At 34.5% G+C, this 15,622-nt stretch overlaps 2 protein-coding genes across 2 annotated transcripts; both read left to right on the forward strand.

The window, feature by feature from the left end:
- The first annotated feature begins 5,149 nt into the window (after positions 1–5,149).
- LOC131595136 (copper-transporting ATPase RAN1-like) lies at positions 5,150–12,770 on the forward strand. Its single transcript, XM_058867418.1, has 9 exons — positions 5,150–5,583; positions 7,217–7,831; positions 8,155–8,584; positions 9,103–9,428; positions 9,911–9,969; positions 10,079–10,421; positions 11,122–11,304; positions 11,419–11,676; positions 11,789–12,770. The coding sequence occupies exons 1-9, from the start codon at positions 5,296–5,298 to the stop codon at positions 12,263–12,265; spliced, it is 2,979 nt and encodes a 992-aa protein (XP_058723401.1). The 5' UTR covers positions 5,150–5,295; the 3' UTR covers positions 12,266–12,770.
- A 1,135-nt stretch (positions 12,771–13,905) lies between these two features.
- On the forward strand, positions 13,906–15,148 carry LOC131599623 (VQ motif-containing protein 22-like). The gene has a single exon (XM_058871915.1). The coding sequence runs from the start codon at positions 14,030–14,032 to the stop codon at positions 14,717–14,719; it is 690 nt and encodes a 229-aa protein (XP_058727898.1). The 5' UTR covers positions 13,906–14,029; the 3' UTR covers positions 14,720–15,148.
- Positions 15,149–15,622: the final 474 nt, after the last annotated feature.

Consider the following 15,622-nt stretch of genomic DNA (forward strand, 5'->3'; position numbering starts at 1 on the left):
TGAACGCCCATACGCTCCTCATGGTGTTCAAAATTCAATCTAGTAATGTTTACCTCAACAGACACAGAAGCGCTTTAGGATTCCTAATAACACCACTCCAACAACACAATATTACACTTATAAGTCTGCAAAAGCTCCCACCACACCAGGGCTAATATCTCAGTGCTGCTAAGACATGTTGCAGCAGACCAAAACTCTTGTCCAGATTGGAACTCTGCAAATACAGCCTTCTATTAAAATACCCTCCTAAACTTCAACCACACTATCCATCGTGACATAGATTCACACCACAACAATTAGCTACCAGAAACACCGAGACTTAGACAACTAGTCTCAAAATATACTAGAATTAAAGTTGACTCCTTCAGAGCTCCTTAGCACCACCTAACTATCGACACAACATTGTTTTAATGACTCCATCATCCAGAACGGCTCTGCGGCGAAAGAGGGATCAATGTTGACTGCACTGACACTCACTATACAACTAAGCCCCAAAGTCGGGCCAAGCCAGAACACAACAGGACTCCTTAGACAAACACCCGCCAGCAGCTTAAGCCGAATCAAAATTACACCTAGCGGGTGAACCAACCACTCATTCAGCCACTTGCTGAAGCTTCCATCTTGTAGGATCCGAAAGCCTTCAATTATGATTTTGTATGGTGTCTCGACATGAGTATTGAAAGCGAAATGTATGACTTTCATTAAATGTTGGTGCTGACGTTTAAAGTTATATGTGGTGGTACCTTGATATAAATTGTTTTTTTGAAAAGATTGGTCCCTCATGTGTTCATATTTATCGTATTGAGCTGGTACAAATTGTATTGGATTGTATTAACGTATATTATATCGTATTCATGTATGACATGTTTATTTAGACCATATTGTTTGTATATTGAATTGTATTGTAATCATGTCAATGTTAAGTGAACTTAATTGGATATCAATTTGATTATGTATGTGTATGAAGTTGAACTATATTGTATACATTTGTGGATTCTCATGCGTGGAGATGTTTAGTTTTAATTTAGATCTACTGCATAATTGTATGTATTTTTTGAGGTATATTTTTGCTATAATGTATGTATTTGGTCAGTGTATTTACATTATACATTTTCAATCCTTTGCATTACACGAGTTTATTTAAGATTATTTTATGTACTGTTGTGATAATGACAATGTTCAATTTAAATCAATACTTTAGATATGTGGGAACAAAGAACAGTGGAAACCAAATGGCCTCAAGTAATAAAAATAATAGTAGGCGAGAACACAAGAAAATCATTTACTATGTTCGATCAAATGATCTACGTCTGGGAGAGAGAGCAGCTCTCTAATTCACTATATTTAGAAAGTTGTTATAAGAGATTACATATGAGTTACAAGAAAATAGTCTTCTCCTTGAGAGCTCCCAATAATAAACCCTGAAGGATCCCAACAACAAACTTATATTTTCTACCAAAGTGTATCTCAATCTCTCCAACTCTCAATATATGAATCACACAAACCCAAGGTATCAAGAAGTGTTATTTGACCTTTCACTCAAGGTATCAAGAAGTATTATTTGACCCTTCTAAATAAATCTAAAAGGTTTTCCTTGATTACTAAAACCATTATTTATACCTTATGTAGCTCCCACTTAACAAATGAGAGAAAATCCATATTTAACTAACAATATTAACAGATCCAAGATATGACCCATTAACAAACGAATCCACAAACAAGCCCAAATTTGTCAGTACCAAAATATGTCTATTTTCTTTCTCTTTTTTCACTTGAGGTTTTAAGGCATATAATATTTCAACAACTCTCCATTTGACTTTAAACTGAGGGTGATGCCAATTTAACCGCCAACCACCTTACTGCTTTCTCCAAAGCTTGAATCACTCTTCAACAAATTTGATCAAGTCCAAGAAATGCTTGAACCTTGATCTTGGCAATGATTTGGTGAACATATCAGCTGGATTCTCTTCCGACTATAATTTCTGAACCTGAATCTCCTATGACTCTATCATGTCCCTTATAAAGTGTAAATGGGTGTTAACGTGTTGTCCTCTCATGATAAATTTGATGATTGGCCAGGTGAATGGCACTTTGACTGTCACAATTTATCTTTACACATTACTTGGTAGTCCCTAACTCCCCAATCATGCCTTTCAGTCATATGCCTTTGTTGACCCCTTCAATAAGGGCAAAATATTCCTCTTGAGTAGTAGATAATGCGACCACTGATTGTCGATTTGCCTTCCAGCTTATAGTTGTCCCAAACAATGTAAACACAAAACCTGATAAGGACTTTCTAGTGTCCACATTACCTGCATAGTCAGAATCTAAAAAAACCCTCCAAAGTGTCTTTCTCTTGAGTTGACCTTGTGTATTTAAAACCACCCTTTAGCATACCATTCAAATACCTCATAGCTCACTTCAAAGCTTCCTAATAAACCTGGCCAGGATTTGCCATAAATCAACTTACTATGTTGATTGCATATACTAAGTTCAATCTACTATAAACCATACCATACATAATGTTTTTTAGTTCCACTTGCATATGGATTACTCTCCATTATTTTCTTCTCTTTGTCAACTTAAGGACATTGTTTAATCGAAAGCTTCGTGTGATGACCCAAAGGAGTGTTAATGGTTTTAGCATCACCACATTCTAAACCCGTTCCAAATGAGTTCGGATATCCTCGCCCTGCCACCATCCATTTATAAACATCAATTTTTTTAATAAAAATATTTATTTTTACAAAATCATATTGCATTATAAATAATAAAATAAAACAATCTCAAGAAATTTCATACATACATTTCGAATATTTTAAATAATAAATACAAATTAAAATATCAAAACATTAGTGGCATATTCAATAATCTAGATTATAACAACTAAATAATACTAATATACATCATGTAATAAACTGGACAGGTTTAGGGGTGGGTTCGGGTGGATAGCCGCGGGTATGGGTTATGTTGCCATGCCTAGATAAGAATAATTCACTCTTCTTACAGTTTCTCATGATATCCATACCCACGATTCTTTTAGCTTCACCAAGATCTTTCATCTTAAATTTAGTATTTAAAATCTCATCGAGCTTACTGATCTCGTTTTTGCTAGAGCTTGCCATCAGAATATCATCAGCATATAGAAGGAGGTAGATAGTGACTTTCTCGTTCCTCTTCAATATGTATCACAACTATCATAATTACTTTGTACAAAACCATGTTTAAGAAGAAATTCATCAAACCGATGATATCACTGCCTTGGGCTTCGTTTCAACCCATACAAAGATTTCTTCAAGAAACTTACCTTAGCCTTATCATTTACAACCTTTAGGTTATTTCATGCAGATTGTCTCTTCAAGGTATCCATGCAAGAAATATGTTTTGACGTCCATCTGTTCTAACTCAAGATTATATTGATTTACAATTTCCATAAGTATCCTTATAGAATAATATTTTATCACAGGTGAAAAAATTTCATTGTAATCAATCCCTTCCACCTGAGAGAAACCCTTCGTTACAAGTCTTGCCTTAAACCTTGGTTCTTCAATCTCTGGAATACCTTCATTCTTCTTGAAAATGCACTTGCATCCAACCACCCTTTGTTTCTTAGGTAGTCTCACAAGCTATCAAGTACGGTTCTTCATCAGTGAATTCATCTCACCATTTACTGCAATCAACCATCTTTCTCTATCTTTGTTTTTTAGTGCTTCCTTGAAGGTCTCTAGTTCTGAATCTTGCACCCCTGCAACCGCATTCAAAGCATAATAAATAAGATCAACATAATTGTACCTTTGAGGTGGTACAGTCTTCCTCCTAACTCTATCATAAGCCAATTGATAATTAGGAGACATTATATGTTTCCCTTCAATAGTATTGGAAATAGGAGTTTCTACTACCTCCACGTTTCTAGTCTCACTAGTAGGAACCTCCACCTCAAACTGAGTCTTTTTCACCTTAGTTTTTTTATTCTTTAACATCCAATTATTTGCACTTCATCCCCATACGAGTCTCGTCAAAAGTAACATTCCTACTTATGCTAAATTTTGATCCTCCAAGTTCCATCTTCCATAATTTGTAAACTTTCACCCCTTTAGGATAACTAATGAAGACACATTTCACAACCCTAGCATCAAGTTTGTCTTATTTGATATGAGCAAACGCTTAGGCTCCAAAAATCTTCAAATTTGAGTATTCTACTGGTTTTCCATTCCAAACTTCCATAGGTGTCTTGAAGTTTATTCTTGTGGATGGACATCTGTTGATCAATTCGACAGGATCTTAGCATGTTGTCAAAGTCTGTTCACATGTTGTAGTCAAAAGCCTATAATGTTGTAGTCGAAGTATGCTCAAGTATGCAGTAGTCCAAATGCTAAATTTGTTAGCATGTCGAATTGGACTTGTTTGTTAAGTCCAATTGTTTAAGTTGGCTTATTTACTAAGTTAACTTGTGTAATGGATCTGCGTGTAAAAACCTATTAGTTTAGTGTGTTAGTTTTCTTATAAATAACATACTAGTATCTTATCATTGCATACTGTAAATCCTGATTATGATTAGAGAGATTATTTATTACTAACACTCGTAATCTTATTCCAAAAAGAAATCAAATAATAACAATTTTATAACTAATTCATTATATTCTTCTTGCTTCTCTCTTTTCTACCTTTTTGGATTGAAAATGAACACCAATCTTTTGAGCTGTCAGGTTTAATTTTTTGGGTGGTAGCTGAAATCCTTCAAAATCTAAATAGAAGATAACTCTTAATGGTCCAATCTAATTTTACATACTAGTATAGGTCTAGGCTAATAAATATAAAATTTACTATGAAAAAAATCCTTTGTTGTGTGTGCCAAAAACATTGTAGCCCGTGCATAATCTAAATCGAAGATAATCTTCTCGTTATATCGGTCCAATCTATTTTAGAGACAAGTTTATGCTAATAAATCTCAAGTGTTACTAAAAGTAAAAGAAAATATTTTCTTGTGTTTGCCAAACAAAGATAAGATGAAGATAATATTATAACATTTGTTATACGCACTCGTAAAAAATACAAAAATAATGGATATTGATTACGTTTCCATTTTTAATAGTTTATCATATTCTTACATCAAAAACGTGTTTAAAGTTATTTTCAAGAAGATCAGAATCATTTATTACACAATTTTAATGAGATTAATAACTAAAGACAAAAAAAGTAATTATCAACCCAAATAAAAAGAGTCAACAAGAGTAGAGAATTTTTCCATCTTCCTCTTCGTTTGGGTCTTTCGAATCATAATTTCCCACTACACCAATGGCGCATGCTGATGTGAGAGACTTACAGCTCACTTTTCTACCCGCCGGCCGGAAAATCACCGCCACCGATGACTCCGATGACTTGGAACATGCACTGCTCCTTGACTCCCGCGACGGAGTTGACGACGAGAGAAGAAGAATTCAGGTGAGAATCTCCGGTATGACATGCACCGCTTGCTCTAATTCCATCGAATCAGCTCTGAAAGCGGTTGACGGAGTTCTCAGTGCTTCCGTTGCTCTACTGCAGAACAAAGCTGACGTGGTTTTCAACCCTGCTATGCTTAAGGTTCTCTCTTTTTTCCTACACTGCTCAACTTTTTTTACTGTAATAATTTAAAAAATTAATTAAATTAAACGTGATCACTAGTGTCGGTTTTGAACACCATACTAACACAGATAGCATTTATCTGATGACTTGTACTCAATTCAACTCTTTGTATCAGCTATTGATTACAATTATGTAAATTATCAACTAGTGGATTTTTTTGGTGTAATTTTTTGGAAATGGATACTCTCATGTTACATTTTCTTGGCAACCGTATGTGAAACTGTAGTGCCTACTTTTTTTTAGATGATAAATGAATGTTGTCCTATCAGAATTATTTATGAAGAGAGAGACGCGCACAATTCTGTTTGTTTTAGATTTTGATAGAATTGATCTATAGACAATTGATTTTAAGAAATTGAGTTTACAATTTTTTTTAGTGTTTGATACTTTGGTAATGATAAAAGTGGGATCACTTTAGATGTGTAAGTATAAAGTACTTTGTATAGGTCCACTCCCATAAATGATTTTAGTCAACCCAAAAGTTAGGGTTGTATTGCTTCCATAATCAATTCTTGTGGTCTCAGAATTGATTTTTTTTTTTCACATTGTTTTTGTAACCAAACACAATACACTAAAAATTGATTGAGTGTATTGGAAAACACAATTTTCAATCTTAGGTTGAAAATAATCTCAAACTAACTGATTAATAAGTGACCTTTGTAATTTTGTATCTATAAAACTATAGAACATATGTATGAGAAAAAAATATGAAAGAGTACATAATTGGCGCCGTGTCAGACATGGCCAGTTCCCTCAACAACAACCCAGCTTGTACCAGTGTTCTTTGTTATGCATGTTCCTGTACTCTGGAAGGTGTAATTTTGCATTTGGATATAACATCATAGATAATTCCTATAATCTATACACATTAATCAACTAACATGTGGACTTAAATTGATTTGATGCTTCTTCTCTTAGGTGTCACGACACTGATTGCGGTCGTCGCGGTGTGAATTAACCACAATTTGTTCTTGAACAATAAAAACGGTTATAATGGTAACGATATCGGCCGTTTTCGCAATCGCAGACTTTTTTTAAAACCCTAATTGTACGAGACAAAATGTTGGGCGGTTTAGAATCAACATGAGATTAAAGTAAATATAGCAGAAATGAGGATGTTGCGTTGGATGTGTGGTAAGACTAGACATGATAAGATAAAAAATGACAATATTAGAGAGAGTGTTAGGATAACTCCTTATAGTAGAAAAGATGGTGAAAAATAGACTTACGTAGTTTGGACATGTAGAGAGAAGACCTGTAGATTCTGTTGTAAAGAAAGTAGATTAGATGGAGATGAGTCAAACAACTATAGGTAGAAGAGGACCTAGAAAAACTATAAAAGAAGTTATTAAGAAAGATCTCGTAATTAACGATTTGGATAGAAGCATGGTCCTAGATAGAACATTATGGAAGAAGTTGATCCATGTAGCCGAGACCACTTAGTGGGATAAGGCTTAGTTGTTGTTTTCTTAATGCATCTGTATAATTCACCATTCGAGAAAGATTTTAACAAAATGCTTGTATGAATTACTGACAGAAGCTTGTATTCAATAGACATTGAATTATATTCTGAAACTTTTTCATATTCCAGGATGAAGACATTAAAAATGCAATTGAAGGTGCAGGGTTCGAAGCAGATATATTACCCGACTCCAATGGACTTGGAAATACTCCACATGAAACCCTGGTAGGACAGTTCACAATTGGAGGTATGACATGTGCAGCCTGTGTAAATTCTGTTGAAGGTATTTTAAGAAGTCTTCCAGGGGTTAAAAAGGCCGTGGTAGCTTTGGCTACTTCGTTAGGCGAAGTTGAATATGATCCAAGTGTAATTAGTAAAGATGATATAGTCAATGCAATCGAAGATTCTGGCTTTGAAGCCTCGTTTGTACAGAGCAATGAGCAGGATAAAATAATTTTTGGAGTTGTTGGTGCGTACAGTCTAATAGATGCACAAGTCATAGAAGACATGCTTAGTAACATGAAAGGAGTAAGGCAGTTTAATTTTGACCGGATATCGGGTGAATTAGATGTTCTATTCGATCCTCAAGTTCTCAGTCCAAGGTCCTTAGTTGATGGGATCCACATGGAAAGCAATGGAAAGTTTGAATTACATGTTAAAAGCCCTTATTCAAGGATGGCTTCTAAAGTTGTTGAAGAAACCTCAACTATATTTCGGGTCTTTATCTCCAGCCTTTTACTTAGTGTGAGTATTTATTTGATCTCAATTTACATAACAATCTTTTAGTTTCTTTATATTACCCTTTTTTTTCTTTATTCGTATTCCTTTTCACGTGATCATGAATCACAATTTCTTTGAAGTATTTGAAATCACTTGCAAAATTACTGAATAGCTCTCGATTCCAATCTGTATAAAGATAAATTACATAAGTTCTGTTAATTGCTATCCTAAAATTAAGAAATACACGTTGTCTTCACATTCAATTACTGATATTGTGTTAGCATACCTTATGTTTTTATGTTCTTGTTTGATCTTTTGAATTGATTTTAGCTCGATGCATTTATCAGGTTCCCCTCTTCTTCATGAAGGTAGTTTGTCCTCATATTCCATTTATGTATTCCTTGTTACTTCGGCGATGTGGGCCTTTTCTCATGCGTGATTGGGTGAAATGGGCATTAGTTAGTGTCATCCAATTTGGAATTGGGAAGCGCTTTTATATTGCAGCTGGAAGGGCTCTTAGAAATGGTTCAACAAACATGGATGTCTTGATTGTTGTGGGAACTACCACTTCTTACGTTTATTCTGTTTATGCTCTTCTATATGGTGCTCTTACTGGATTTTGGTCCCCAACTTACTTTGAAACAAGTGCTATGCTTATAACATTTGTTTTGTTGGGGAAGTATTTGGAAGTCCTTGCTAAGGGAAAGACATCTGATGCCATCAAGAAATTAGTAGAACTTGCTCCTGCAACAGCTTTATTAATTATTAATGATAAAGGTGCATATTACTTTCATTTTCTATGTTTGTTCTCTTAGGTTGAAATATCATTTCTTTAAGGCTATGTTTGGGAGTTTGGAGGGGAGGGGAAGGGAGGACTTCGAAAATTGATTTTTTTTTAAAATATAGAGAAATTTTTAAAAAAATTTTAAAAAAAGATTTTGTTTAGAATGATAAAATAATGTTTATCATTAATGTATATTTACTTTTTGAAATACTATAACAACAAAAGTTATATTTGAACATTTTGTCTAAGCCCTTCAAAACCCTCTTTTAATACAAATTTTGAGTTCCCCAAATTAGGGGTTTTTTGGTGTTATGAAGAAAATCAAATCCTCCAAAACCCTCCAAACTAAAATCTTTCTATTCTTTTCCCCCAATCCTTCCTATTTTTCAAACACCCTCCCCTCCCTTCCCCTCCAAACTTCCAAACATAGCCTAAGGGTACTTCTTTTCTAATGTTTTAGACTTCATCAATTAATTGACAATAATAACTAATAAGCATGTCGATTTTCTAGATGGTAAGTCTTTTGAAGAAAGAGAAATTGATTCTTTGCTTGTTCAACCTGGTGACACATTGAAAACTCTTCCTGGTACAAAGATTCCTGCTGATGGTATTGTTACTTGGGGCTCAAGTTATGTAAATGAGAGCATGGTAACCGGTGAATCTGTACCTGTTTTGAAGGAGGTGAATGGTTCTGTTATTGGGGGTACAATAAATATGCATGGCGTCCTTCACATTAAAGTTACTAAAGTAGGATCTGATACAGTTTTGAGTCAGATAATAAGTTTGGTTGAAACAGCACAGATGTCCAAAGCTCCCATTCAGAAGTTTGCTGATTATGTAAGTATTTGGGTCTTGGTTGTTGATCTTCATGTTCTACGGGAGTTACTTTTCATTGTGTACGTGTTTCTGTATGTAGAACTAAATTGCATCATTCCCACTTATGAAGAATACAATTTTAGTCTGAAACATATCTTCTGTTCTGTAAAATATTCTTGTGATTGACCGGAGGTAGTTTTACGAGTGGTTTTTTCTGCATTTTTATTTAGTTATGCAAGATTTTCAAAATTTAGCATGCGTCAGCTTATAAAAGATACATTGAGTAGCTTGGAAACAACATTTGGTTAAGGTTGCATAGTTGGGGTAATATTTTGAAGGCTCTCTGATTGCTGAAAAATGTGCTGTTAAGGAATCAACTTAAGCTGTTTTTTTGCCTGTTCATTATGTTCTGAAAGTAGAATTTTTTTGCCGATTCAATAACATCCAGTAGTTGATGGGTTCACAAATGATATAAACTCGGGTATCGTTCTCTTGGCTGGCAGGTAGCAAGCATATTTGTTCCGACCGTTGTTTCTTTGGCCTTGTTGACATTTTTGGGTTGGTAAGTTCATTTTAACTGGTTTTGTTATATTGCTTAAAGTTGACTTCTATAATATGACCGAAATGCTTATTCCTAATTTTATCTTTAAATTTGAATTTTTAATCTGCAGGTATATTGCTGGAGCTGTTGGAGCTTACCCAGAAACATGGCTGCCAGAAAATGGAAATCACTTTGTGTTTGCCCTAATGTTCTCAATATCTGTAGTGGTGATTGCATGTCCATGTGCACTTGGCCTAGCAACACCAACAGCCGTCATGGTGGGAACAGGGGTTGGGGCTAACAATGGTGTATTAATTAAAGGAGGAGATGCCTTGGAAAGGGCTCAGATGGTGAAGTATGTGATATTTGATAAAACAGGCACTCTAACTCAGGGAAAAGCCAGTGTTACTACTTCCAAAGTATTCACTGGAATGCAACGTGGGGAATTTCTTAAATTGGTGGCTTCTGCTGAGGTGAATTCTGATTTTTTGTCCATTGTTGTCTTTTTGTTATACTGTCACATCTTTTTATTCTTTCCTTCCTCTTGTCAGACTACTTAACTTCTTTAGCTGTGTTATCGTTAGAATTCAAGTGAGTTATTAGTGTCACGTCATCTAGGAATAAGCTAATTGAATGATATAAAAGAGATGTGGCTCATATACTCAATGCCTAAAGGTCTCCTGGTGTGAAAATGTGGTGTCAAGGTCTCTTGGTGGTCTTGGCTATTAGCTCATTGTTATTCCCTTTTCTCTCCAAACTCCCTAACAAGCTTCCCCTTATTGTTGGTAAAACAGCATCTGGGAATTAACAAATTACCAAAAATGCGATAAAGTAGAAACACAATTTAAAATCAGAGTCCGACCATTCGTGCTTACATCTTGGCAACAGACCAGCTGTTGTGATTTCTATTAATCACAATTAGGGCTACAAGATTATAATTTGTGTTTAAATGCTACAGTCCTAACCCTCAACTTCACCACACTTAATCAACTATCTACTTATTAGTAAACATGAACTATACGCACCAGTTACGGCATGTAGTCTTGGGCATGGGATGAGCAATAAGTATACGCACCAGTTATTATTTGTTCAATTTGTCGGAAAAACTTACTTTCTATTTTAGAGGAACCAATAGCAAGTCAATAACTTATTTTATTTGTTTATATAATTCAGGCTAGCAGTGAACACCCACTAGCAAAAGCAGTATTAGCATATGCACGCCATTTTCATTTCTTCGATGATTCTTCAGCTACTACACAGAATGATGTGAAGTCTGGGTGGCTTTTTGATGTCACAGACTTCTCTGCTCTCCCAGGAAGAGGTGTTCGATGCTCTATAAACGGGAGGCATATTTTGGTATTGTCACTTTACTATTGTTTTGTAATATGTCTGTCTTTGTATCAAAAATACATTGAAATTAACTATTTTTCTGTAAAGAGTTTCTTATGAGAAGCAGCATATCCTCAACAGGTTGGCAACAGGACGTTGATGGTGGAAAATGATATTGATATTTCAAAAGAAGTGGAAAATTTTGTTGTTGAGCTGGAACGAAATGCGCAGACAGGGATACTAGTATCATATGATAATATATTGATCGGAGCTTTGGGGGTTGCAGACCCACTAAAAAGAGAAGCTTCTGTGGTTATAGAGCGCCTCCAGAAAATGGGTGTCATACCTGTTATGGTTACAGGAGATAACTGGAGAACAGCTAATGCTGTTGCCAAGGAGGTCTGTATATAACAGTACCATGTTTCTTTTTGTGCTGGCTAGTAAAACCTATTTTTCTGATAACTAGGATTATTTATTTCTCTGGTGTGATGACAAATGTTTTGCATGGCAGGTTGGCATCCAAGATGTGAGAGCAGAGGTGATGCCTGCGGGGAAAGCTGACATTGTTCGTTTATTCCAAATGGATGGAAGCATAGTTGCAATGGTGGGCGATGGTATCAACGATTCTCCAGCATTAGCTGCTGCTGACGTTGGCATGGCAATTGGGGCTGGAACTGATGTTGCAATAGAAGCTGCTAACTTTGTGTTGATGAGAAATAACTTGGAAGATGTGATCACAGCCATCCATCTTTCTCGGAAAACGTTTGACCGTATTAGATTGAATTACGTATTCGCGATGGCTTATAATGTCGTTGCTATACCAGTTGCAGCTGGGGTTTTATATCCTTCATTAGGTATCAAGCTGCCACCATGGGTTTCTGGTGCATGCATGGCTCTGTCTTCTGTAAGTGTTGTATGCTCTTCTTTGCTTCTTAAAAGGTATAGAAGACCCATACTTCCCACAGTTCCTGAAATAGTTGTAGAATAACAAGATTGTAGTGAAAACTATAGATTACAACTTATAACCCCATTGTAAAGGACTTTTGATAGGAACTTGTAATTCCAGTTTTGTGCACATGCCTTCAGTTTCTGCATCCATAAGGGTGTGTTATTTTGTAGCTGCCAATTGGTTGTAAACTTTATTTTCTCGCCGCTTTTGACACATCTACAAGTTCATCCATCATTACTTGTGCGTATCTTCTCCCTTGAAGCCATATGTGTAGTTAATACAATTAATTTCAAGTGTTCACGAGTAAGTTATCCACCCCTTCTCAGTAGAGTTTTATCGGTAGAAACCTAAACCGAGTTACTATTAATAACTATGGTTTGGCCTATTGGAAGCGCGGAAATTAGAGATGCTAATGAGCAGGGTATTATAATATTCGTCTCCATATTCATGGTTTTATAATATTCGTCTCTATATCCATGGTTTAAAAAGATTATCTAAATTATACACATACTTATGCTGGTTAACCCCTTTTTTTTTTTTTATAAAAAATAATATATAATTTATCATGTCGTTTTAAAATTTTAACAATATTAAAAAAAATAGAGGATGTTATTGTTGAGTTAAGAAATAAACAAACATTTATGCTAAAATGCGTACAAGTTTAATAATAAAATCGATAAATTAACATGAGTATATGATAATAAAATAAAAATATCTAAATATATATTGAGCGGGTATGAGACGGGTGGATACTAAGGTATTCGTATATGTGCTTTGCTTATTGTAGTCGATAATTGTTTGTCTATATGAAATCTAATAATTGGTGGTCAAATAGCAGAAATTTAATAATAGTTAGTCCACCGGATTTTAAATAAGATTCCAATACTATGTTAAGAATGTATAGTTTGATCTAACTCAAACATACAAAATCGACTTGTCCGACAAAAATTTCTTACACTTATAAATACCATATACAGAATTAAAATAAAAAGGTAATACTATTTTTTTTTAATGACAATTATAATATGATTCTCAATTTCTCATGCACAATCTCTTGCATGAAGTATGGACTAAGTAAAAATATTATCCTATGAAAAATATACATAAAAAAAGGTATAGGATAGGTATGTGCCATGGAAACGAAGACCAAGACTATACTACCCTACACTCACGTGCCTCTTGACTTCTTCTCCTACACTGTACATCACCTATAATTATAAATAATAATAAAAATATTTTTGTTTAATGCAACCATCAAGTTAATTGAAAATTAAACTTACATAAAGTTCATGAAGTACCTTACACGTTCATGCCAATTTTATATAATTACATAGGAAACTTAATTAAATCAAATCAACAAGGTATGGAGGGTAGGTAGCTATAACACATATATCTCAGTTTATAATTTTCAACTTAACAGTACACATTTTTCTGACCAAACAAACACTAAGACCAACATATCAAACAAACACTCCCAAGAAATGATGTTATCATTGATTTTGATTTTGATTTCGTCACTAATATTATTAACTTCAATATAACGTTCTTTCCTCGAACCACACTATTCTTTGTCTCTAAGTTTCTCCCCTATCACTATCAAAGAATAGTCAAATTTAGACATTTTTACTTTGACCATGAAAATTGACAATACTCACATACATATACACACAACACATAACACATAACACATAAACACAAACACTTGAACACTAAACAAAAACATGTTTCATTTCATTCTTTAAATATTCTAAGACTATGTCAAATTGTCAATAGAGTTATATTAAGTATTTGATCCTCCTCAATATGAGTAATACCACTATGACTGCTTCTACTGATCAATATTGGATGCAAATCTATCAGCAACCTCTCATGGAAGATCATCATGCTATAGAAAATTTCTCTGATTCAACTGTCATGACAACAAATCCTCTCCCATCACAAACCACGGTTATGAGTCCAACAAATTCATACTCAAACAACACTAGTGACCAATTGACACCAAAGAGTGGTAATGTATCCAAACCTATCAGAAGAAGATCTAGAGCTTCTAAGAGAACACCAACAACACTTCTTAATGCAAACACAACAAATTTCAGACAACTTGTGCAGCAATTCACAGGTTGTCCTAGTACTAGTCTCTCGTCGTCGTTGTCGTCGCTAGGTGTTCGTAAAGGACCTATTACCTTAAACTTTCAACAAGGTAGTAGCAAACAGAATATTCAACATGATACATCATCAACAACAGCTAGGTTAATGCCACAGTTTAGTAGCACAAGTTATAATCAAGTTTCTAGGCCGTTTCCATTGAAGATGAATCAAATTCAAGTGGCTCAGCAACAGCAGAATGGTTATAACTCATATGATTATGTCAATAACAACAGTTTTGGTTCGAATTCGGGTAACATAGATGTTTCTGATGGATTGGTTGTGGATAATGATTTTGGTTTGCATGATCTATCTGTGAATGCATTCTCTAATGATACTTTTATGTAATGAAAATTATTGTTTAATTAAGTAGACTTAGTTATATAGTTTGTTACTTTGTTTATTGTTGTATGAATTTTCACCTATAATTATAACAATAATGTATAAGGTCTTTTTTATATGCTGGCTTTAATATCTTTGAATTCATCAGAAGAAAGCATGTGAGTGAGGTGTTGTAAGCTAGTGTGATTCATTCATATCTTGTAGGTTTGAATTGAATTGGAATAGTTCAAAAGAAGTATACAGTTTTGGTCACCGGGGAGAGTTCGAGGTGGATTGGAATATAGAATGGTGGGCTAGTTTTGGCTGCATCTGTAGCATAGTACTACTTTGAACAAAGTTCATCCTTATCTTTTTTGTTTTAATATTACAAGGTTTATTTAATATGTGTACAGATGTTGTACAAATGTTCAATATATTGTTAGTAGAGTTTTCAAATGGGTTTGAGTAGATAGGCCTGGTTATTTAATCAACTGCTAAAATTGAATTCACTTCAATTATTAATGAGCAAGGCAGTGCAATGAACTCATAATAAAGTTATATACCACATTAGTTTTTATCCATCAAATAAATTATATGTAAATACAAGTTTAGTTGAGTGATATTTGTTCTTTACGGGAATAAAAAATATATGAAGATCGAATGAATTTGAATTCTAATAGGGTGGAGTGAGTTTATGGTACGGCAGAGCGGAGGTTGACCTACAAAGTTAGCATTCTAATATTTAAATCAGAGTGAATGAGTTGAGAAAGTAGTTTGAGCATGTAAATGAGAGCGTACTTGAAATGACGTATGTTGGACTTTATATAGTATGGGGGATAAGAGTCGTCCCCATGCGATATGACGCCTTACGTGGGGTCATCCAATTATATCTAACGGTGGATGATCCACCAAAGACGAGGATCAGATGTG

Source organism: Vicia villosa, linkage group LG4 (genome assembly GCF_029867415.1).
Source record: "Vicia villosa cultivar HV-30 ecotype Madison, WI linkage group LG4, Vvil1.0, whole genome shotgun sequence".
Taxonomy (NCBI): domain Eukaryota; kingdom Viridiplantae; phylum Streptophyta; class Magnoliopsida; order Fabales; family Fabaceae; genus Vicia; species Vicia villosa.

What these genes read in the sequence shown, in the direction of transcription:
- LOC131595136 (XM_058867418.1), top strand. Translation starts at nt 5,296, where the DNA reads ATGGCGCATGCTGATGTGAGAGACTTACAGCTCACTTTTCTACCCGCC. An exon ending in TTGTTGACATTTTTGGGTTG is followed by an intron (nt 9,970 to 10,078) that starts GTAAGTTCATTT and finishes TTTAATCTGCAG; the next exon opens with GTATATTGCTGGAGCTGTTG. An exon ending in AATTGGTGGCTTCTGCTGAG is followed by an intron (nt 10,422 to 11,121) that starts GTGAATTCTGAT and finishes TATATAATTCAG; the next exon opens with GCTAGCAGTGAACACCCACT.
- LOC131599623 (XM_058871915.1), top strand. Translation starts at nt 14,030, where the DNA reads ATGAGTAATACCACTATGACTGCTTCTACTGATCAATATTGGATGCAA.